We start from the raw sequence: 24,474 nt of genomic DNA on the forward strand, positions 1-24,474 counted from the left end.
GCCTCTAAACAGGTCACAAGGTGTTTCGGTAACACCTTTGAAGGGTACCTTTCATAAAACATTCATAAACCATGCATAATCCTTGCACAAAGAGTTATAGGTTTCTCAAGCATCCAACTAGACCATGACAAAGCAACGACACCTTTAAAGGGACACTGCGAGATTCTGGCAATTGCGCCATTTTTTTTTACTGACCCAGAGTCAGATGAACTTGTGAATATCATATTTATAGATCTCTGCGTGCAGTATGAAGGAATTTAGAGGTAGTTTGGCTAGTGTTTGCACAATGACTGGGTAAGTAGAAAAACTGCTTAATTGCCAGAATCTCGCATTATTCCTTTAAGCAATGACATAAACATATGTTCTATAGAGCATCTACACCAATGACGGAAATAATTAAACAATGTATTTGTCATCTGCCCATCCATGAGCATGGAGGCCAAACAAACTCTGGATGTAGTAGATCAGTCCAACCGGCCTGTCGTCAACAAAGCAAGACCATTGTTTTGCTTGGCCAGTGTTTTTCCCTTGGCTTTAAGTTTACCCTTAGCAACTCAGCAGCCAGTAGGAAAAGAAAGCATCCTCTTTGCCAGAGAGGGTTACAGGTATAATCACTGTTGCATGGAAATACAAGTGATGCTGGAAAATTAATCATGAGGGTAGAATCTCAGTATGAACTAATTGACAGCTATTCAAGCCTGAGTACGTTCATGAAGCAACTTTTTGGAGTCGTGATAATCCGTGTGTCGTGTTAATGAGGATTTTACAGTGGCGTGCTGCTAGATAACATCACATTCATTAGTCAGACCATGACAGGCAGGGAAACAGCAAAGCAATGCTTCTTAACTTTTTAAGGTATAGGGGGCAGTATTTTCATTTTCGGATGAAAAGCGTGCCCAGAGTAAACTGCCTAATACTCGGGCCCAAACTCAAATATTTGCATATTATTGGTAGATTTGGATAGAAAACACTCTGAAGTTTCTAAAACTATTTGAATGATGTCTGTGAGTATAACAGAACTCATATGGCAGGCAAAAACCTGAGAAAAATCCATCCAGGAAGTGGGTGATCTGAGAATTGTAGTTCTTCTTTTGAATCCCTATCGAAACTAGTGTCTGTGGGGTCACGTTGCACTTCCTAAGGCTTCCATTGGCTGTCAAAAGCCTTCAGAAAGTTTTTTCATCTGTCTCCTGTAACCGGGCAGAGAATAGGAGCTCAGTCAATGAGTGGACTGCGCACCACCTCTCAGCACCACCTCTGGCTTGGTTCAGTGTAAATATACCTCTGGCTTGGTGATTTGTAAATATACCTCTGGCTTAGTGATGTGTTCTTATACCTCTGGCTTGGTGCTGTGTAAATATACCTCTGGCTTCATTATGCCGAACTCACCTTTGAACTCTGAGAAAAAAGGACCCAGCGACCTTGAGGAAACGCTTTGAGACATCATCGATGCGGGACGAGAACAAGTCGCACGGGTCAAATCAAATCTTATTTGTCACATACACATGGTTAGCTTGGTGCCGTGTAAATATACCACTGGCTTGGTGCTGTGTTAAAATACCTCTGGCTTGGTTCGGTGTAAATATACCTCTACCTTTATTAAAGGTCTCCCCTCAGAAATTCTCTGGCTGTGTTCCAAATGGCACCCTATTCCCTAATATAGCGCACTACCATAGGGCTCTTTTCAAAAAGAGTTCACTAAATAGGGAATAGGGTGCTTTTTGGGACTCAGCCTCTTGATGAAGGGCTGGCGCCAGTGTTTGTCTATCAACCCTGAGAACCCTATTCTTGAAGTGTGACTATTTTTGTCCCAGCTGCTGGAAATTCATTATGCCAAACTCACCTTTTGAACTCGGAGAAAAAAGGACCCGGCGACCTTGAGGAAACGTGTTGAGGTCAGAGACATCATCAATGCGGGACGAGAACGGGTCAAATCAAATCAAATGTTATTTGTCACATACACATGGTTAGCAGATGTTACTGCGAGTGTAGCAAAATGCTTGGGTCAAGCAGAGTGCCGTGACCTCCCATGGTATGTGAAAATATGATGTGTAAATCATTGCGTTGCGGTCAAGGTGAAGAAAAAGACCTAACACTACTAACGTATAATCATCTGCGAGACAAACAGCATCTCTCCTCTGTTCTCAGATGATGAAGTACAACAGGGATCAACATTTCCTAAACATATCTCCTTGAGGAATTTCATCTTGGCTTTGAATGAAATGTATAGCCTACCGTGAGGTATAGGGGACAGGGTTACAAATTCCACAAAGTCAACACTTCTAAAGCATAATCAGCATGTCTGTATCTCAAGATCAACAGGCTACATTCCCTGAGAAACTATAATGGAGGAGAAATGATACGCAGCCACCTTCACCTAGCATGATACCTCACTGCAGTTCAACCAGGGACAAACGTCAACAACAAACCCTTTCACAATGTTAGACGAGATAAACAGATGTTCCAGGACAATTGGGATTCCATTCATACCGAGACCTATGACAACGGCTAAACAGTCCCCATAAAACTAACATAAGTGGAAATATTGGCAAAGGATCGGATATTACGAAAACCAAGTGGAAATTTGGGCAAAGAATCAGATCTTACAAAAGCAGCACATTGGGCCAACTACAGCCATTTGACACACTCTCAATGCCACTGGTCACAGAGCCATCTCTTCAATGAGCTAAGAGGTTGGCGTACACTGCTCATGTCAAGGGGAAAGTAGAGGCACAGCAAATGCTGGAAAAATTATCTTTTCAACCTTGCCAAATCACGTTCCCTCACTGATTCAAAAGCCAGTAGTAGCTCTTGTGTAAAGGAGCCAGACAAACCCAGTAAAATGTCAAAATAAAAAGTATATTTTGAAGAGTTTCGCTTTTCAAATTCTTCATGCTTGACATCCACTGGCCCAGTCAACCATATGAGGTATTGCACACGTCATCCATTGGCCCAGTCAACCATGAGGTATTGCACTGAGCAGCGACACTGAGCAGCCACAGCCCCATGAAAGAGTAGTGAGTGCCCTACAGACGAGCAAGAAGGGAATGACATGTAAATGCAACAAATCCCTATTAAAAGTGGTAATCATGTCATTTGTTTAACCTGGTAAAACGTCAAATAAAGTAGAAATACAAAAACATGACCTTCAATAGATGTTAAATCTGATTCACTCCTTCATTTGGAATTTCTACATCTGGAAAACACGGAGTGTGCAAAACATTAAGGACACCTGCTCTTTCCATGACATAGATTGACCAGGTGAATCCAGGTGAAAGCTATGATCCCTTATTGTCACCTATTAAATCCACTTCAAATCAGTGTAGATGAAGGGGTGGAGACAGGTTAAAGAAGGATTCTTAAACGCCTTGAGACATGGATTGTGTATGTGTGCCATTCAGAAGTTGAATGGGCAAGCCAAGATTTCAGTATGGTAGTAGGTGCCAGGCGCACTGGTTTGAGTCAAGAACTGCAACTCTCCTGGGTTTTTTACACTCAACAGTTGCCTGTGTGTATCAAGAATGGTCCACCACCCAAAGGACATCCAGTCTAACTTAATACAACTGTGGGAAGCATTGGAGTCAACATGGGCCAGCATCCCTGTGGAACGCTTTTGCCACCTTGTAGAGTCCATGGCCCCGATGAATTGAGGCTTTTTCTGAGGGCAAAGGTGTGTTCCTAATGTTATGTACAGTCACTGTATTATAGCCATTGCACTCAAGCTAGAAGTTGCTCTTAGTAGCAACAGATCTGGGATCACATATTTCTGATTCAGTTGGAGGCTGCTGAGGGGAGGTCGGCTCATAATAATGGCTGGAACGGAGTGAATGGAACGGCATCAAACCATGTGTTAGATGTATCTGATACCATTCCACTGATTCCACTCCAGCCATTACCACAAGCCCGTCCTCCCCAATTAAGATGCCACCAATCTCCTGTGTTCTGATTGCATATTGGGATGAGTGGCCTGGCCTACTTCTGAGAGTCTAGGAACGTACTCCGCACGACAGACTTGAACAGGGCATCTGGGTGGATCGTCTTCACGGTTTTGACATAACTCAACGTCATTACTACCCCCTGGGTAAAACCAGTCACAACTTAACAAATCATTTATAGACAAATGTTTCAGTTGAAAAAAGAAAGTCGGTGATACAGTGATCTGCACCGTTACTCCTTATCCCAGCTTTGCTCCAGGCGGGGCAGTGACGTTTCCGTAGAGATCCACCACTGTTCACTGAGATTTCCACAGCTCAAACGAAAACACATTGAGCAGGCCGCATCTCAATTCATCACTACAAAACAGATTAGACTTTCAACCAGAGGCGACTCAAACTGACTAGATGATTTAATGTCTTGAAGGATCAGAGCATTTCTCTCTCTCTTGCCTTCACCCCATACTTCATAAGGTGTAATAAAACTATGGCGTTAAACAGAAACAGATACCTGCAACAGATGGAGTCGATAAGGAAGAGATAGTAGTCAGTGGAGGCTGCTGAGGGGAGAACGGCTCATAATAACGGCTGGAATGGAGTGAATTGAATGGCATCAAACACATAGAAACTACGTTTGATATATTTGATACAATTCAACTGATTCCACTCCAGCCATTACCACAAGCCCGTCCTCCCCAGTTAAAGTGTCACCAACCTCCTCTGCTATTGTGTCCCGTAGCTGTTTGGTCTGATTGTATTTCTATGAAGTTCAAGCAGGTTGAACTTACTGTAACAGTGGCCTGAATAGACTACAACTAGGGACCAGAGTTGTTCCTGGTCAGGTCATATGGTCAGGGACTGACCCAAGAATTATGGTGACAGGCACAGCAGCATCCAAGGTGACCTCCCCTGTCCTCACTGCCCAGAATGGCCGCAATCCACGATGCAACACAGAGATGGATGCTGCTACTGGGCGGCTCTCTCCTCTCTGAGGTGTGGTTCAGTAAACGGCAGTAAATCTGTCAATGCGGCCGGCCCTGTCTTGTTATTAGCGTAGCAGCTGCATCACCGCAGGAAAGTTGATCAGTCCATGGAGACATTTACCAGAAATGTGAAGCAATTGAAAACATTGGCGTGACTAACTCCCCTCCATAAGACTTACTGTCCTCCATCAGCTGATCTGGGAGGGAAGCAGTTAGAACCGTCAGGGTGACTTAGTGTCCTCCATCAGCTGATCTGGGAGGGACGCAGTTAGAACCGTCAGGGTGACTTAGTGTCCTCCATCAGCTGATCTGGGAGGGAAGCAGTTAGAACCTTCAGAGTGACTTACTGTCCTCCATCAGCTGATCTGGGAGGGACGCAGTTAGAACCTTCAGGGTGACTTAGTGTCCTCCATCAGCTGATCTGGGAGGGACGCAGTTAGAACCATCAGGGTGACTTACTGTCCTCCATCAGCTGATCTGGGAGGGACGCAGTTAGAACCTTCAGGGTGACTTAGTGTCCTCCATCAGCTGATCTGGGAGGGAAGCAGTTAGAACCGTCAGGGTGACTTAGTGTCCTCCATCAGCTGATCTGGGAGGGACGCAGTTAGAACCGTCAGGGTGACTTAGTGTCCTCCATCAGCTGATCTGGGAGGGAAACAGTTAGAACCATCAGGGTGACTTAGTGTTCTCCATCAGCTTGACTCATGTTGCTTGAGTGCCCTTCACTTTTTTTCCCATTGTATGGTCACTACTGAATTGGCTGTGGATTCAGGTAAGCTGTGTGGAGAGTCGTTTTACAGTGTCCTTGTTTCACATTGATGACCTGGTAAACCAACTGAGTTTTTATAAATAGTTTGTTTATAATTCAAGCAAGAGTTTATAAAGTTTATAGCTCAAAATCCTAGAGAGAGAAAGCTGGAGCCTGGACCCTGACATCCATTGAGTAAACTAATTAAAAGACGCTTGCAGCCTACACCGACCTGTTTTCCCAGGGGGTGCAAGGATATGGTCAGATGACTTGATTGGTCACAGCGACAGTCAACACTGCCATCTGGTGGTCAAAATAACAGGCTTCTTAGAGACATTTGTATTAAAAATATATATATTTAACCTTTATTTAACTAGGCAAGTCAGTTAAGAACAATTCTTATTCACAATGACGGCCTACCTCGGCCAAACCCTTACGACGCTGGGCCAATTGTGCGCTGGTTGTAATACAGCCTGGAATCGAACCAGAGTCTGTAGTGACGCCTCTAGCACTGAGATGCAGTGCCTTGGACCGCTGCACCAGTCAGGAGCCCAGACAGTAATATCATAGTCCAAAACATGTAAGCACAGCAGTGTTCTAGAATATTGGAATATTTCATACTTTTCGAATTTCATACTTTAATTCTACCCTGTTGATGATGGTCTCAGAGCCGCATAACTATGTCACAGTAAGACGCCAGACTACCCCATCTCAGCATGTGACATATGATTTACACTTAAAGCGTCTAACGCAGGGGTGTCAAACTCATTCCACGGAGGGCCGAGGGTCTACAGGTTTTCCTTTAAATTTAGATATAGACCAGCAGGTGAGGTGACTTCCTTACAAATTAGTGACCTTAATTCAATCAATCAAGTACAAGGGTGGAGCAGAAACCTCAGACCAGACACTCTGGCATATAATAGCTGAAATGGTGTCATACACATGGTTTCCATGGTTTCTATGTGTTTGATACCATTCCATTCCATTCACTCCATTGCAGCCATTATTATGAGCCGTCCTCCCCTCACCAGCCTCCAGTGTTGTAAAATATTGGACCATTGGCTTTCATATTCTCAGAGCAGCTCAAGCAATTTCTCCAACTGTCAACACATTCAAATAAATCGTGGATGCGTACCGGAGCCGCGTTGGTTGGTAATTGTGGAGCGGTGCGCATTTGTGCTGTGTCCCATGCGAATGGTGGTCTCAGAGCCACGTAGCTATGTCACAACGGGACTCTGGACACGTAGCTATGTCACAACGGGACTCTGGACTATCGCGTCTCTGCTTCTGTGGACTATGATTTACGCTCAAGGCTACGTTTAGACAGGCAGCCATATTCTGATATTTTTTCCACTAATTGGTCTTTTGAACCAATCACATCAGACCTTTTCAGACCTGATTGGTCAAGACCAATTAGTGAGAAAAAAAAGATCAGAATTGGGCTGCCTGTCTAAACACACCCACATAGCCTGATTCAGTTGAGATGAGTGTAGACGTTCACATGATTTATTAATTGACATCAATGGGAGACCACCTTCCTAGATCTGCCCCCTACAATACAAGTCAGCTAGGATCATATTTAGCATTAGGATGAGCACTCTAGAGCCCACCGGAACTGTACTGGCTCTGACATTTTCATTTCCAGAACGGTTCAAGCAACTACAATGAATGTGTAGCCAGGCCAGTGCAGTACAGCTCTGCTTGACTCGGCTCAGTACAGGTCCAATTATTCCACTGTGTGCAGAGTGTGAAGGCAACACCTTCTGACGGACCTCGTAGTAAAACCCAGGATGGGAGTCACTGTGTGCAGAGTGTGATGGACCATGTAGTAAAACCCAGGATGGACTAATTTTGTGCAGAGTGAAGAACCTCGTTGTAAAGGACAGGAAGGGAGTCATTGTGTGCAGAGTGTGAAAGACATTGTAGTAAAACCCAGGATGGGACTAATTTTGTGCAGAGTGTGAAGGACCTCATAGTAAAGGAACAGGATGTGAGTCATTGTGTGAAGGACTACATAGTAAAGGAACAGGATGTGAGTCATTGTGTGAAGGACCACATAGTAAAGGAACAGGATGGGAGACATTGTGTGAAGGACCACGTAGTAAAGGAACAGGATGGGAGACATTGTGTGAAAGACCACATAGTAAAGGAACAGGATGGGAGACATTGTGTGAAGGACCACGTAGTAAAGGAACAGGATGGGAGACATTGTGTGAAAGACCACATAGTAAAGGAACAGGATGTGAGTCATTGTGTGAAGGACCACATAGTAAAGGAACAGGAAGGGAGTCATTGAAAAATTGTCTTTATTATCTGACATTTGAATAATTGACCAAACAGACATTTACAACTACGAGACTCAAATCCTTGTTGTTACCACGACAACACAAAAACACTTCTCTGTTATGTTTTGTTGGTTAGAGTGAACATGAGAGATGCAGTTCAGTAGGAAACCTGTAGCTTATGTATTGTGATCGCACATCCTCCTACGCTAACTAAACATCCTCCTACGCTAACTAAACAGTATATTTACATGCTAACTAAACATCCTCCTACGCTAACTAAACAGTATATTTACATGCTAACTAAACATCCTCCTACGCTAACTAAACAGTATATTTACATGCTAACTACAAAAGGTGATCAACATAAAAGTCCATATATACAAAAGGTAGAAGTCCATATATGGCAGCACAGTGATCGCTCTGGTCTGTCCTGGCACCCCAATGGTAAAAGGAGCTTCCAGTTAATGTCAGGAAAGCGGAGTCACTGCCCATATTCTGAAAACATCTGAAAGAGTATCGCCCCCACCCCCCTTTTTTTCCTACTAGCACTGACTTTGCGGATAGCTACTTTAAGAAAAAATGTACTTAGTCTACTACGACTGATGTGTGGCTGTCTCACCTAGCCATCTTAAGATGGATGCACTAATTGTAGGTCGCTTTGGATAAGAGCGTCCACTAAATGACTAAAATGTAGATGTAAAATGGCATTCACCACTCCTTGCCAATTGTCAATGCCTTCATATCAGGCAATTCAGGAGTGACCTGGTGTCTCAGAGGTTTCCACCTGATCAACGTTTATCCCACAGTCAGAGCAGTGGTATGACTTCTCACTAGTATCCAATTGATTGTGTATCTTTCGATTTTACAGGTTTACAAAACTCTTTCCATACGCAGTACAGTCATAAGGAGTCTCTCCAGTGTGTATTTTCTGATGTGCTCTAAGGCCAGAGATCTGCCCGAAACGCTTCCCACAGTCAGAGCAGCCATAGGGTTTATCTACAGTAGAGCGCATGTGAGGAGGCTTGTGTGTTACCTGGTGTGTTTTTAGATAATCTACCCGGGAGAAACATTTCTCACAGTCAGGGCATTGATACGGTTTTTCTCCCGTATGTTCCCGCTGATGTCTCTTTAAGTGTTTTGCGTGGGCAAACTGCTTCCCACACTCAGGGCAGACATGAGGCTTTTCCCCAGTGTGTGTTCGCTGGTGTTCTGTAAGGTTACCTAGTTTGCCAAAGCTCTTTCCACAGTCGGAGCAAAGGTACGGTTTTTCTCCCCTGTGTATTATTCTCTGATGATTTTTCAATTGGGTCGAATTATTGTAGCTTTTATCACATTCAGGACATTGGAAAGGTTTCTCTCCTGTATGTGACATCATATGAACTTTCAACCGATCTGATCTTGTAAATTTCTCATCACAACGCTCGCAGTGGAAAGGTTTCTCTCCCGTATGTAACCTCTTGTGTTTTTTCAAATTACCTGCTGAAGAGAAACTTTTTTCACAGTCAGGGCAGTGGTGAGGCTTCTCTCCAGTGTGAATCCTTTCATGTGCTTTTAAGTCCTCTTCTATGAGGAAACTAAGACCACAGTTAGAGCAGAGGTGAGGCTTCTCTCCGGTATGTTGTTGTTTATGTCTCTTAAAGGGTATCCAAGACGTAAAACTTTCATTACAGTCTGGACAGTGGTGGCGGGGCTTCTCTCCAGTGTGTGTGTACAGGTGATGATTAAGACCTGTTTGTGTTGTGAAACTCTTCTCACACTGAGAGCACTGGTAAGGTTTCTCACCAGTGTGTATACGCATGTGTTCTTTAAGATGTGATCGTTTTGTGTACCTCTTTTCGCAGACGGGGCACTGGTGAGGCTTTTCCCCAGTATGCGTTCGCTGGTGGGCATTAAGGTTGCCCAGTAGACCAAAGCTCTTTCCACAGTCAGAGCATATGTAAGAAGATGCTGCATGCACTGCTCTCTGGTGAACTTTTAATTGCCTAGAATCATGGAATTTCTTTCCACAAACCGGGCATTCATAAGGCTTCTCTTCAGAATGTATCTTCATATGATCTTTTAACTGGTCCGCTCTGGTGTACTTCTTACCACACTGTGGGCAGTGGAAAGGTTTCTCTCCTGAATGCAACAGCTTGTGTTTTTTTAAACATCCCGCTGTAGCAAAATTTTGCCCGCAGTCAGAGCAGTGGTGAGGATTCTCTCCTGTGTGAATCCTTTCATGTGCTTTTAGATCTTCTAATAAAGAGAAACGAACACTACAGACAGAGCAGTGGTGAGGCTTCTCTCCAATGTGCTTGTGTCTCTTATATTCGATTTCATTAAGGAAATATAAATTGCAATCTCCACAATGGTATAGTTTCTCTCCAGTGTGTGAGTACATATGTCGCTTAAGATGTATTTGTTTTGTGAAAGTCTTATCACACTGAGAACACTGGTAAGGTCGGTCACCAGTGTGTGAACGCAGGTGTTCTTTGAAGTGTGAAGTGCTATGGTATTTTTTTCCACATTCGGGGCAGTAGTGAGTCTTTTTCTCAGTGTGCGTTGGCTTTTCGGCAGTGTGTGTTGGGCTTTCCCCAGTGTGTGCTTGCTGGTGTTTTACCAGCTTGTCTTGTTGAGCAAAATCTGTTCCGTAGTCAGAGCCGAGGTCAGGTTTGTCAACAGTATGGGCCGTTTCCTGACATTGTTCTCCTACATTTCTGGAACTTGGCGATCTATTCTCAGAAACTAAATTAATCTTCTCTTCAGTATGAGACATCATATGTTCTTTCAACTCATCTGAAGTACTGTACCTCTTCTCACATTGCAGACAGTGGAAAGGTTTCTCTCCTTTGTGTAACTGCATGTGTTCCTTTAAAGTTTCCTCAGCGGAGAACCTTTGATCACAGTCAGGACAGCGGTGAGACATCTTTACCTCATGTAATAACAGGTGCTCTTTAAGATTTGCCTTCATTTTAAAACTCTTCTCACATTGACCACATTGGTAAGGCCGCTCCCCAGTATGCGTCATAATATGAATTTTCAACTGATCTGATCTGGTGTACCTCTTGTCACAATGGGGGCAACAGAAAGGCTTAATCCCTGAATGTATACGCTTGTGTTTAGTTAAATACCGTGCAGTAGAGAAAGTTCGGCCACAGTCAGAGCAGGGGTGAGGCTTCTCTCCAGAGTGCACTGGCAGGTGTTGATAAAGATTTTTACTCTTTATGAAACTCTTGTCACACTGTGAGCACTGGAAAAGCCTCTTACCACCATGTAATCGCAAGTGTTTTTGAAGACCTGAATTACTAGAGAATCTCTTCTTACATTCAGGGCATTGGTAAGAACTTGCAGAAGATAAACTTTCTTTGCTACCTGAACAGTGGGATGACTTCTCTCCAGAGTGTGTGTGCAGGTGCCGTTTAGGCTGTGATCGTTTTGTGGATCTCTCCTTACGTTGAGGGCTGTGGTGAGATCTCTTTGCTTTGTCAAGTTCCTGGTGTTTCTCCCCTGGTGTAGATAATGTCTCCACTGATGAGTCTGAGGACTCAGGACCCTGTCCTGTATGAATGACAACAGAAAAACATGTCAGAGTTGCAACAAGTTACACGATATCAACTTTGAAAAGGTGCAACACCCGCTCACCATTAAAAACATTTTAACTATTAAAAGGAAAGATTCACCCAGAAATACCACCTGTATTTCTGCCTGCTTGAAAGTTGAATTGCTCAGATTCACATGAAAACATGAAATAACCCTGGGAGTAAATAGAACAGTCAAAAAGGGGTGAATCTTTCCTTTAAAAGCTTGATGTTTCGGCCTTCATCAGAAAATCAAGGCCATTGACGAAGGCTGAAAACGTCAAGCTTAATAGTTGTTTAAATACAATAAGACGTTTTTTTTTTAATGCTGAGCGAGAGTTGCGCATTTTTCCTTCTCGATGATGATCAAATGTCTTGGTTGCACCTCCACTCACGTCGGTTGAGCAGTGAGAACCCCTCCACTTCTTTCCACTAGATCAACATTGAACATGAGCACAAATCGGCATTAACATGCAATGTGACATCATCGCCCTGCAATGTGGCGTCTTAAATGCAATCTGTTCTATTCATACCTTCATTAGCAAAGACCGAAATCATCTCCTCCTGCTCTTCCACTTTGAATCTCCGCCCCAGCATAAACCTACAGTCCTCCAGCAGCACTGTTGCCTCCTGCTGTACAGACTGTGTGCCACTGTCACAATCAGGATCTAGTGACTCACTCTGCTCTGGTATAATGAGCCACTCTGGTGCTGGATCCGCCAACTTCCTGTTATTAGGTAACCGAGATCCTCCCTCCTCATTCGGTTCTCCATCACAGCTTGCTTGTGAGGTGTCCACCTCTGCTGTCGCTGATTGGCTGGGACTCGAGGGCACACCCCTGGCATCTTCCTGTATTCCTTTGATGTCTTCTTTCAGTTGGAGTAACCGAGACATTCCCTGCTCATCTGATTCCATTAGATTTACATTTTCACAATATTCCCCTACTATACGACGCAATGAGCGTTGAGTCTTTCCTTTGATTTCTGACCCATCTTTGCCTCCTATTCCAATACGTTCACAGAGGTAACGTAAATTGTCCTCAGTTAAAGTATATAAACTCAGTTCGATTTCATCCAACAACGTTTCCCTCTCTCGACTCATATTGTCCTACTCAAATCACGTGGCAACCTTGGACTGGTCAGCCAGCCAGTTCCTCCAAGGTCTCGGACACTTTGCACTTCTCTTGCGTGATATGTGCTGATGCTCACATGAAAATAAAGCTGTGCTGTGCTGCCTCCAAGGTAGACTGAAGGTATTTAGGACATGTCCTCACTCTCCTGAAATAAAATCACACAGAGAAGGGGAATGAAAATCCCAGAATGCCTTGTTGACTTGTTACCCACAGTGACATAACAATAACTTAGCTTTTTTAAACAATAATTATTGATTTGTTCCTGGAATGCCAAAGGTAGGCAGGATAAGGCTGCCACCTAGGGCGGAATTTTCTGAGCTAAACTGACCAAGACGCACCTCCAACAACGCATTGCACCTCACACAATTCTGCCCCAAAACAATGAAAACTTTTCGCCCAGTGGCATATGCACTATTTCAAAATGTAAAAGGAACTCGCACATCTGAGCTATCTTTTTTGCAGCTGCATGGTAACAGTTGAATAAAATGAGAAAAAAGAAGAAACCCGCACACTGCTCTTGATAGTATCACTGATCTTTAATAAGCTTTACGTATCGGCCTTATGGCCTTCATCAGAGCTTTACGTATCGGCCTTACGGCCTTCATCAGAGCTTTACGTATCGGCCTTATGGCCTTCATCAGAGCTTTACGTATCGGCCTTATGGCCTTCATCATAGCTTTACGTATCGGCCTCAGGGCCTTCATCAGAGCTTTACGTATCGGCCTTATGGCCTTCATCAGAGCTTTACGCATCGGCCTTATGGCCTTCATCAGAGCTTTGCATATCGGCCTCGCGGCCTTCGTCAGAGCTTTGCGTATCGGCCTCGCGCTTCGTCAGAGCTTTTGTGAGTTTATATAATTAGCACCCTGATGAAGACATAGCCCCACCCACATCCGTTCCACGCATCGAATGGGGTTGGAGGTGAAGGAAAAACAAATAAGTACTACCAAATATAACAATATGCATTTCATAAATATTTGAATAAAGTGTGTAGTCATTGGGTACAGTGTAAGAAAAACGTCAGAGTAATCTGAAATAGAGGCATAATTCATGTTCACATTTACAACATAACATACATCGGCATTTCATCATGAAGACCTCTAGATAATGTCTGGAGGGTGAAAATCTTTTGCTCAGAGTATTATTTATATCACCTCCCTGTCTGATATCTTAACTGTCTCTAAGCCACAACATCTAAAAAAAAAAAGGTAGAAATGTCATGTTTTAGGTCATTTAAATGAACTGCGACTGGATAATACCTGTCGTTTCTCCCGATTTAACTTTTAAGTTACCTACATAGCAAAACCCACATGGACATTTAATCATGTAGATAACATGAGGGGGGAGCACGTAATAATGTCATTAATTTGGAACTGTTTTCCTGTATGTGGGTGGCAGAAATATTCACACTTCATCATTTGGGGCGGCAGCGTAGCCTAATGGTTAGAGCGTTGGACTAGTAACCGAAACGTTGCAGGTTCAAATCCCCAAGCTGACAAGGTAAAAATCTGTCGTTCTGCCCCTGAACAAGGCAGTTAATGGAAACCCACTGTTTCGAGGTCGCCATTGAAAATAAGAATTTGTTATTAACTGACTTGCCTAGTTAAATAAAGGTTTTTAAAAAAAATAGCATATTGTTGCACTGTGCGCATCCTCCGCATTTATAGCTACCATTCAGAAGAGGGCGTAAAAGTGCTTGGCTAATTTTCTTTTGTGGCTGGCAGTTGGCATGGATCAATTTATCGCTAAATTGCGACCTCTCCTATACACAATAAGTGATTTGATTCTTACATTCAGCTGGCAAAGCTGGGTCCGATTAGAAAACATGCCTGTGTTTCTTGACAGCATCTCCCACTTTTCACGAGTTCAAAGTATAACATTGTTCTTTAGCTCTAGCGGGTCTTCTCATGTTTTCCCCAATGCCAAATTAAGAGTTTCATCCACACATTGTAGAGAGTAGCGTCTTCTTAGAAACCCATTGTTCATCTCCGCTGCTTTTTCTAGATAGTCCTCTGTGGAGTGGCATATATACGGCGCAGTCTGAAAAACGGGCTTCTTGGAAGTCCTCTTTTTAATGGCTCAGGGTGGAAGCTGTCCCCTTGTAATACAGTACTTCTGTCCGTTTCTTTTCTATAGAGTTGTTCATTGAGTAATGCCATAAAGTCTGACAGCTCTTCTCCCGTTCCTCCCCATATGCAAAACATGTCGTCAATATATCAATACCACTTCAGGACTTTATTCAAAAATTGAGTTTCATTTTCATTATTGACAAAACGTTCTTCAAAAAGACCCACATAAAGGTTAGCGTAGCTTGGAGCGAATGTGGAGCCCATCGATGTTCCATTCATTTGGAGGTAGTATTCATCGTCAAACCTGAAATAGTTATACATCAAAACATATTCAGCTCTAGAATAAAGTTTGTTGGTGGGTATTCGTTAGTATCTCTGTCTCTCAAATAGTGAGCAAGGGCTGCCAGCCCCCCCACATGGGAAATGCTGGTATATAGACTCTCGACATCTAATGTGACCAAAATATGCACTATTTAGCAGTGCCCACTGCCAAAGTCAGGAGTGCAAAATATTTATGTTGTCCATGCCCAGCGCGCCTCTCCTGGGTTCTGTTGGAGAGACGCCGTGCTCCACGACACTCAAGTAATCTAATATAAATCACGTAGCCTATGTGGTCTTTCTATCGCCTACAGACTGGAGACCATATTTATGACAATGTTATGTGACACTGTTTTTCTACATCATGCACGTGTCGCTGATCAAATAGCCTAAATGGTGCCATATCATATAAAAAATATGAAACGGACAATATGGAATGAAATTTGGCTATTGACCGGGAGTTTCACTCCTTGGGCTAAATTATAATAAATCCGTGATTTTAATTGATTTTAAGGTACTTTCTTTACGAGCTAGTCATAGCAACAAAAATTAAATACTTTGCTTTTCCTGCTGTGTAAACACAATGATTCCTGCTGTGTAAACACAATGATTCTCATTGCAAATTGCAAATGAGCTCAAAATAACTCCCGATAAACTTGGGTAGCTGATATGCTGATCAGATAGCCACAATTATTAGTCTTAAACTTTGGTCAGGAATCAGGACTGGGCTAATAATGCCAATACAGCTGCCTATTTTAGAAACGGTATGGCATGGATAGGTATTTATAAAACTGCATTGCGGCCGACACTATTATATTTTGCGGGGATATGTGGAGCGGAGGCAATTTTTGGTGCTTGCCTAGGGGCTGCAGAATGGCGAGGACCGGTGTTGTGCCGAAAATCCCCCCCCCCCTTCTAATTTCCTTAATTTTGTGGCTAGAGTCAAATACTTTCTATAGAACAAACTTCACTTCAGGATAGGCATCCGAAATTGATAAATGTGTGTTATATTAAAAACAGAGGGAGTAAAATGTTCGCAAGCAATACACATTTCAGAATGGCTGAATTATTATCCTTACAATTACAAAAATACTGGTCGAATAAGACATGGTCGAGATTACGAATTTTGGCAAAGAGATTTATTTATAGACCAATAGAAAATCAGTAGCGGGTTTAAGTACGGGCGACATGGGGGAGATTCTGGCACAACACCGGGTCCGACTGCAGTGTTGAGTCAACCAACACCACATCAAACACTAGGCCATTTAACTAAATGCAACACACCTGGTCTCCCAGGCCTAAAGCAAATAGGTTACCAAGTGAATGGAAAAACAAGAGGCCCCGGTGGCATTCAGGACCAGTGTTCCCTGCTCTGTTTTGAGCCACATATTAAACGTTAGCGATTAATTATCTATGATTATTTCACTCACCAGCTTGACGATTTGAGAAGGTGTGAAACTACCATACAGAGAAGTTAAGTATTTGCTATCATGTTTTCGGGTTCAATTGCCTGTATAGCTAGCTGTTAGCAATACTAGCTAGGTAGGTAAGATATCTAGCCTGCTAGAGTCGAACAATGAACATGTTTTGACCACGTGCAAGCGTCCTTCATTGGTAGGTTAGTTTCAGGACTGTAAATATAATGGACTTGTCCTTGCAAGGCAACATTTAGCAATGTATTTAAAAAGTGAAAAAATTAAGCTATGAATCAAAGTCGGACCTTTTTACTTATCTTTCCCCATCAACGTCTCCTCAGCAACACTAAAAGAAGAATACTTCCGGGTCATGGAATTTGACGTTTTCAAAATAAAAGTCCCTCACGTAATATAAAACTGTCATTAACCTGTATTTATTAATTGTCTAAAACATTAACAATAACTAATATTTGTTCATATAAGTGGCATTTGCATTACATTTTGGGTTTTAAAATATGTCCAAGGTCAAGATGCCTGGACACTATATGGTACAAATATATAGCAGTGTACAGGAAAAACGATTCTTTGTGCAGGCGTAAAAGTGGTGTGGGGAGTACTCAGTAGGGTCTGTAGAATCTATATATGGTGTAATTACATGGGGCGTTGAATCATGGAGTGTTGCTGGCCTTAAACTGTGGTCAAACAGCTTAAAATGGGTTGCCTGGATACTATACGGTACATATAGCACTGTACAGGAAACACCATATAGATTGTGTCCATAAAGCCAGGGTTCTGTCTACTCACTAGAGTTCCTAGAATACAAAACAGCCGAGTTTGAACACAAAGCTAGGTCATAAGAAGCTTTATGTTGATATTTGAATAGAGACACACATATCAGGACCATGCTAGAAACACTTTCTACTCCACCCACTCCATTGGTCCCAACGCAATACACTACAGGCCTATAAATTACATATTGGCTTATAAACTATTCTAAGTGCTGAAGTACTAAGGTCTGTAGAATCTATACAGCGCCTTCGGAAAGTATTCAGACACCTTGACTTTTTCTACATTTTGTTAGGTTACAGCCTTATTCTAAAATTGATTAAATTAACAAGGCAGCTCCCACAATTTTATTATCAATTTCTCCCAGCCGATCAGTCATTTGTGTAAGTGCTGTGCTTGTTGTGTGTCCTTCCCAATAAGTGTGCTGAAAGTCTGTTGTCAATTTGTTTACTGTGAAATAACATTGTATCTGGTCAAACAACTTTCTCTAGAAGTTTACTAAGGGTTGGTAACAGGCTGATTGGTTGGCTATTTGTGCCAGTAAAGGGGGCTTTACTATTCTTGAGTAGCGGAATGATTTTTGCTTCCCTCCAGGCCTGAGTCCACACACTTTCTAGTAGGCTTAAATTGAAGATGTGGCAAATAGATGTGGCAATAATGTCCGCTATTATCCTCAGAAATTTTACATCCAGATTGTCATTTTTGATAGACAACAATTTTCTCACCTCTTCCACACTGACTTTACGGAATTCAAAAAGTACAATTCTTTTCTTTCATAATTTGGTCTGATATACTTGGATGTGTAGTGTCAGCGGTTGTTTCTGGCATGTCAGCCCTAAGTTTGTCTATCTTGCCAATGAAAACGTCATTCAAGTAGTTGGCAATATCAGTGGGTTTTGTGATAAATGAGCCATTAATTCAGCTCCAGATGGCTTTCTTTCCAAAAAATGTTGTTGCCCCAAAGATTTTTACTATAATTCTTTAACTTATTTGTTTCATAGTGTTGTCGTTTCTTCTTTTTATTTAGTTTAGTCACATGATTTCTTTTATTTTTTAGTATGTTTGCCAATCAGTTGTGCTGCCAGATTTATTTGCCATAGCTTTTGCCTCATCCCTCTCAACCATACAAGTTTTCAATTCCTCATCAATCTAAGAGGATTTAACAGTTTTTAGTCATGTTCTTAATGGGTGAGTGCAAATTTAGTAACTGGAATATCAATTTCATTAATGTGTCAAGTGCAGTGTCTGGTTGATCTAATTACACACCACAGACCAGCAAATATTCTTTACATCATCACATCAGTAACTGTAACAAGGAAGTAAAACCATTGAACATTGTCATGTAATATGACTTAATCTTTCCTGTTCAAAGAACAACATCTTCTACTGTGATGTTGACTCTCTGCTCCAGCAGCACAGTTACCCTCTTAAGAGTCGGCCAAGATGCCATCTCTGGAGCCTGCCCTACACTCTGGGCTCTACTGTTACAACAAGTACCCAGTGACTCTGTAGGCTGTCTCAGTTTGGAAGGACAGCGGCAGGCTAAGCAGGTCCTCGATCTCCTAAAATAAACACACACACACACACACACACACACACACACACAAGGAAATCAAAATGCCCTACTAATGGGTCTCTCTCTAGAGTTTACAAGGTTGAATCATTTCTAATTCCCAGCATCTCCTTCTCAGTCCATTTACAAGTGGATGTTCTAGGCTTCTGAAGTTGTGCTTTTCTTTCTAATCGCCTGTCAGTTTATGACAGTTTGTCTTTATGACAGATTACTCACCCCTCTCACTCTGCTGTGGTATGAGTCACTGTGGAGTTGACTTTGTCTCCAGCCTGTTGCTGCAAAACCAAGCCCCACCCTCCTCATTCTGTCTTCCTTCGGTTGGTGTAACCCAGACATTCCCTGGTCAGTTGGTTCCAGTAAATCAACATTTTCACAATATTCTTCTTATTTTACCCAATGAGCGTTGACTCTTTCCTTTCACTTCAGATCCATTTATTCCACAACGTTCAAACAGGTAAAGTAAATAGTCCTCAGTTAAAGTCCATGAACTCAGTTCGATGTCATCCAACAACGTTTCCCTATCTCGATTTCATGTTTCCTACTCATGTTGCAAATATTTTCCAGTGCTCACATGAAGATCGATCCAAGTGGTGCTTCCAGCATTGAAGGAGAGGAGCAGGTTGTCCTCGCTGTCTTCAATGTAAACCTACTCTATGAACTTAGAAGGTAGACGGTACACTCAAACACACCAGCAGCATATACGCAGCATATAAGCACGAGGTAAGTCTCTTTACCACTCCAATGGAGGACACGGTAACTTTTGGGTTAAAGGTATATTCTAATATGCATACCATCAAATGCATGTGGTAAACAATGCAGGAAATAGAAATGCGTCTCCCATGACTACAACATTTGATCAATAGGCCTATGTTATAATTTGAAGCTACATAATTTTGTTAACAAAACATTTCTTTACATTTATACAAATATCTATAATTAAGCAAGTCCCATGTCATTTTGATCACAAGAAATGCTAACGTTACCTAGATTCTCTGGCTAACTAGCTAGAGTGCATCAAATTAATATCGAATTAATACATTTCAAGCAAAGTTTTGCACAAGACTGTAGATCGCTAGTTAAATAACTCACCATTTAAACATTTTGAGCATGTATAAAGCTTTGCCAGTAGTGCAAATGCCCCCATTTTTGTGTTCATGGTTGGACCCAAAGATGGTGGACGGCATCAGCGTCTCATCAGCAACAATATAGTACTTCCGGGTCACAGAAATTAGGAAAAGTCCACAATAAAAGCCAGGAGTCAGTATTCACGTCATGAAGTAGCCCTCTAAATCACCCCCACCAATTTAAAATGAGATAAATGGTATGGTAAAGCCTTTACTAGTGTTGTCTTATCCAAAAGTTACATACCAAAAAAAATATAGACATCAAATTCTTCAACCTGATAAAAGCCTTTAGATACAAATACTTCATTTTATATGAGAGGACAAACATACAATAGGTGCAGCTCTATCTGGAGAAACTTACTTATTGGATTTTACTTTCATAAAAAATGTATTGACTTAGTCAATGTCGTACTTTATAATGCATTATCAGTTTTGATTCAGGTTATTATTCGCTATTATACAATGTACATTCACACTTTTAGCTCTTATCAAGAGCGACTTCTTACAGCAGCGAGTGCATACATTTTCGTACTGATCCACCATGGGATTCGAACCCACAACTCTGGCGTTGCAAGCACCGTGGTCTACCAACTGAGCCACACTATGTGTTTATAAAAGTGTTATAGGTTTGACCAGATTTCAGAGTTCTATATAGCAAGTATCTATTAACACTTATGTGTATTATTTTACACACATTACAAAAATAACTCACATACCCCTCCATTTTTTTTTCTTTTAAATTTTTCTATTTGGGGTTTATCACCTTAAACCATCAATGGAGATTACTACAAGCACCACTGGTGATGTTTTAAATTGCCTAGAGAAAATAAACTCTACCCACAATCGGGGCAAAAATATGTGTTCGCAGGTGACATTTTAAGTTACTCAGGCTTCTCGCCTGTGTGCACTCCCTGGTGACTAATTCATTCAGATAAAAGAAAATTAGCTATAAATAATACGATTTAAAAACAAATGTACATAGTATATACACTGTTTACATATGTGCATAGTGAGTGGGATAACCAAATAAAGTACAATGCAGTAGCAGCATAGAATTATAGAGAAAGAATGATGAGTATTTACATGAGTTATGTAAATAGGCTAAGTATATGAATGCAGTAAGGTGCGTCAGTAGTGCAGTAAGGTGTGTCAGTAGTGCAGTAAGGTGCGTCAGTAGTGCAGTAAGTGGACATAACTATTGTATTGGTCTGGTAGACTAAAGTGATTCCAGTGTGTAAAGAATATCAATAAATAGTAAGTGTGTGGTAGCATTTCGCTACATCTGCTAAACACGTGTACTGCACTACTGATGAACGACGACACGGATAATATAGAGCTGGCGGGATTTTCCATGCATCGGCAGGACAGAGAAGCTATGTCTGATAAGACGAGGGGCGGTGGGGGTGTCTATTTGTCAATGACAGCTGGTGCGCGATGTCTAATATTAAAGAAGTCTTGAGTTTTGCTCGCCTGAGGTAGAGTACCTCATGATAAGCTGTAGACCACACTATCTACCAAGAGAGTTCTCATCAGCTGGTTGACCGCACTCATCCAGCTGTATAAGGCATAAGCAAACAAGAAAATGCTCATCCAGAAGGGCGCTCCTGGTGTCCGTGACTTTAATGCAGGCAAACTTAAATCCGTTTCACCTAATTTCTACCAGCATGTCACGTGTGTAACCAGAGGGGGGAAAAAAACTCTAGACCACCTTTACTCTACACACAGAGATGCATACAAAGCTCGCCCTCCATTTGGCAAATCTGACCATAATTCTATCCTCCCGATTCCTGCTTACGAGCAAAAACTAAAGCAGGAAGCACCAGTGACTCGCTCAATACGGAAGTGGTCAGATGACTCGGATGCTACGCTACAAGACTGTTTTTCTAGCACAGACTGGAATATGTTCCGGGATTCATCCAATGGTATTGAGGAGTATACCACCTCAGTCATCGGCTTCATCAATAAGTGCATCGACAACGTGGTCCCCACAGTGACTGTATGTAAATATCCAAACCAGAAGCCATGGATTACAGGCAACATCCGCATCGAACGGTTCGAGCTGCTACTTTCAAGGAGCGGGACACTAATCCGGACGCTTATAAGAAATCCCCTAACGCCTTCAGATGAACCATCAAACAGGCAAAGCGTCAAAACAGGATTAAGATTGAATCCTACTGCCCCGGCTCTGATGGTCGTCAGATATAGCAGGGTTTGAAAACTATTATGGACTACAAAGGGAAACACAGCCGCGAGCTGCCCAGTGACGCGAGCCTACCAGATGAGCTAAATGTATTTTATGCTCGCTCCAAGGCAAGCAACACTGAAGAATGCATGAGAGCACCAGCTGTTCAGGACGACTGTGTGATAATGCTCTTGGTAGCCGATGTGAGCAAGACCTTTAAACAGGTCAACATTCACAAAGTCGTGGGGTCGACGGATTACCAGGACGTGTACTCAAAGCATGCGCAGACCAACTGGCAAGTGTCTTCACTGACATTTTCAACCTCTCCCTGACTGAGTCTAATACCTACATGTTTCAAGCAGACCACCATAGTCCCTGTGCCCAAGGAAGCAAAGGTAACCTGCCTAAATGACTACCGCCCGTAGCACTCACGTCGGTAGCTATGAAGTGCTTTGAAAGGCTGGTCATGTTCTCACATCAACAGCATCCTCCCGGATACCCTAGACCCACTCCAATTCGCATACCGCCCCAGCAGATCCACAGATGACGCAATCTCAATCGCATTCCACACTGCCCTTTCCCACCTGGACAAAAGGTACACCTATGTGAGAATGCTGTTCATTGCCTACAGCTCAGCATTCAACACCATAGTGCCCACAAAGCTCATCACTAAGCTAAGGACCCTGGGACTAAACACCTCCCTCTACAACTGGATCCTGGACTTCCTGACAGGCTGCCTACCCTTACCCAGGTGGTAAGGGTAGGCAACAACACATCCGCCACGCTGATCCTAAGCACTAGGGCCCCTCAGGGGTGCATGCTTAGTCCCCTTCTGTACTCCCTGTTCACCCATAACTGCGTGGCCAAACACGACTCCAACACCAAGTTTGCTGACGACACAACAGTAGTAGACCTGATTACCAACAACAATGAGACAGCCTATAGGGAGGAGGTCAGAGACCTGGCAGTGTGGTGCCAGGACAACAACCTCTCCATCAATGTCAGCAAGACAAAGGAGCTGATTGTTGACTACAGGAAAAGGCAGGCCGAACAGGCCCCCATTAACATTGACGGGGCTGTAGTGGAGCGGGTCGAGAGTTTTAAGTTCCTTGGTGTCCATATCACAAACAAACTATCATTGTCCAGACACACCAAGATAGTCGGGAAGAGGGCACGACAACGCCTTTTCCCCCTCAGGAGACTGAAAAGATTTGGCATGGGTCTCCAGATCCTCAAAAGGTTCTACAGCTGCACCATCGAAAGCATCCTGACCGTTTTCATCACTGCCTGGTATGACAACTGCTCGGCATCTGACTGTAAGGCGCTACAGAGGGTAATGCGTAAAGCCCAGTAAATCACTGGGGCCAAGCTTCCTGCCATCCAGGACCTATATACTAGGCAGTGTCAGAGGAAAGCCCCATAAATTGTCAAAGACTCCAGTCACCCAAGTCATAGACTGTTCTCTCTGCTAACGCACAGCAAGCGGTACCGTTGGCTAATGCCTACTTTGTGAAGTGCAAGTGTGCAATTACTCAATTAGCCTTTGCCCTTCTAAACAACACCATTTTTTTTTTTTACTTTGGCAAAGGGTAAAGTCTACAAAAATGAGTCCACTCTGTTCATAACATTTTCTAGTTTTGGGAACAGAAAACTGTATTGAGATCAAATGTTTAATCGATTAGTCAATTATCAGAATGTCAGACAAAATCCATCTCATTCCATCTTCTCCTACTGCTGGCCACTGAGCTTCCTTGCACTACCACATTTGATAGTGAGTGGAAATGCCAACTGGATGCTTCACATTTATACATACGGTGAAATATCTGTCTCATTGTTCCATCTGTAGTGCAGTAGTCGGCTGGTGGTTCAATCATTCTTCTGATTTCTAGCTGCACCAATCAAAGCAATGAGGGTGGTGAAAACCATTCAGCTTGGGGCGACAGAGGAGCAGGGTTCCAAAATGCAATCATATCATATACAATTTTGCTATTTATACAATTGTATTTTTTTGTATACAGACTAGTCTAAAAATCAGTGCAACTTGACAAAGTATCCAATAGACTGTGATCAGTTGCTGGTAAAAAAAAAAAAGAAAAGAGGTTTGCTCATTTGCTCAGACAGCCAGGTGTTGTCCACAGTGAAAATCTGTAGCCAGAGACGGGAGAGAAAGCGAGACACCCCACTCTCGGATTTTTTCTGGTTCAATTAAAGTCAATGACCAGTAGACCAGACCCAGCTGCTACTGCATTTGGGTCTATGGGAGACCCACCCTGTTAAGTAGCCTGAAACGGACCATTTTCTTTCAATGGTAAATGGTCTGAATTAATTATTTTAATTTATCCACCGTCTTGGCTGTAGTCAAAGATGATA

At 42.6% G+C, this 24,474-nt stretch overlaps 1 protein-coding gene across 4 annotated transcripts; it reads right to left on the reverse strand.

The window, feature by feature from the left end:
- Positions 1-7,951: 7,951 nt before the first annotated feature.
- Positions 7,952-20,052, reverse strand: LOC115161939 (zinc finger protein 345). Of its 4 annotated transcripts, XM_029712791.1 has the most exons (4): positions 19,015-20,052; positions 18,649-18,787; positions 11,901-12,782; positions 7,952-11,485 (listed from the first exon to the last, which is right to left on the reverse strand). In XM_029712791.1, the coding sequence occupies exon 4, from the start codon at positions 10,953-10,955 to the stop codon at positions 8,811-8,813; it is 2,145 nt and encodes a 714-aa protein (XP_029568651.1). In that variant the 5' UTR covers positions 10,956-11,485; positions 11,901-12,782; positions 18,649-18,787; positions 19,015-20,052; the 3' UTR covers positions 7,952-8,810. The 4 variants fall into 4 exon arrangements, with proteins under 4 accessions (XP_029568651.1, XP_029568648.1, XP_029568649.1 ...); XM_029712788.1 differs by lacking the exon at positions 18,649-18,787 and having other exon boundaries at positions 12,039-12,782; XM_029712789.1 differs by lacking the exons at positions 18,649-18,787; positions 19,015-20,052 and adding an exon at positions 16,745-16,953 and having other exon boundaries at positions 12,039-12,782.
- Positions 20,053-24,474: the final 4,422 nt, after the last annotated feature.

The sequence above is a fragment of the Salmo trutta genome, chromosome 25 (assembly GCF_901001165.1).
Source record: "Salmo trutta chromosome 25, fSalTru1.1, whole genome shotgun sequence".
In the NCBI taxonomy this organism is placed as follows: Eukaryota; Metazoa; Chordata; class Actinopteri; order Salmoniformes; family Salmonidae; genus Salmo; species Salmo trutta.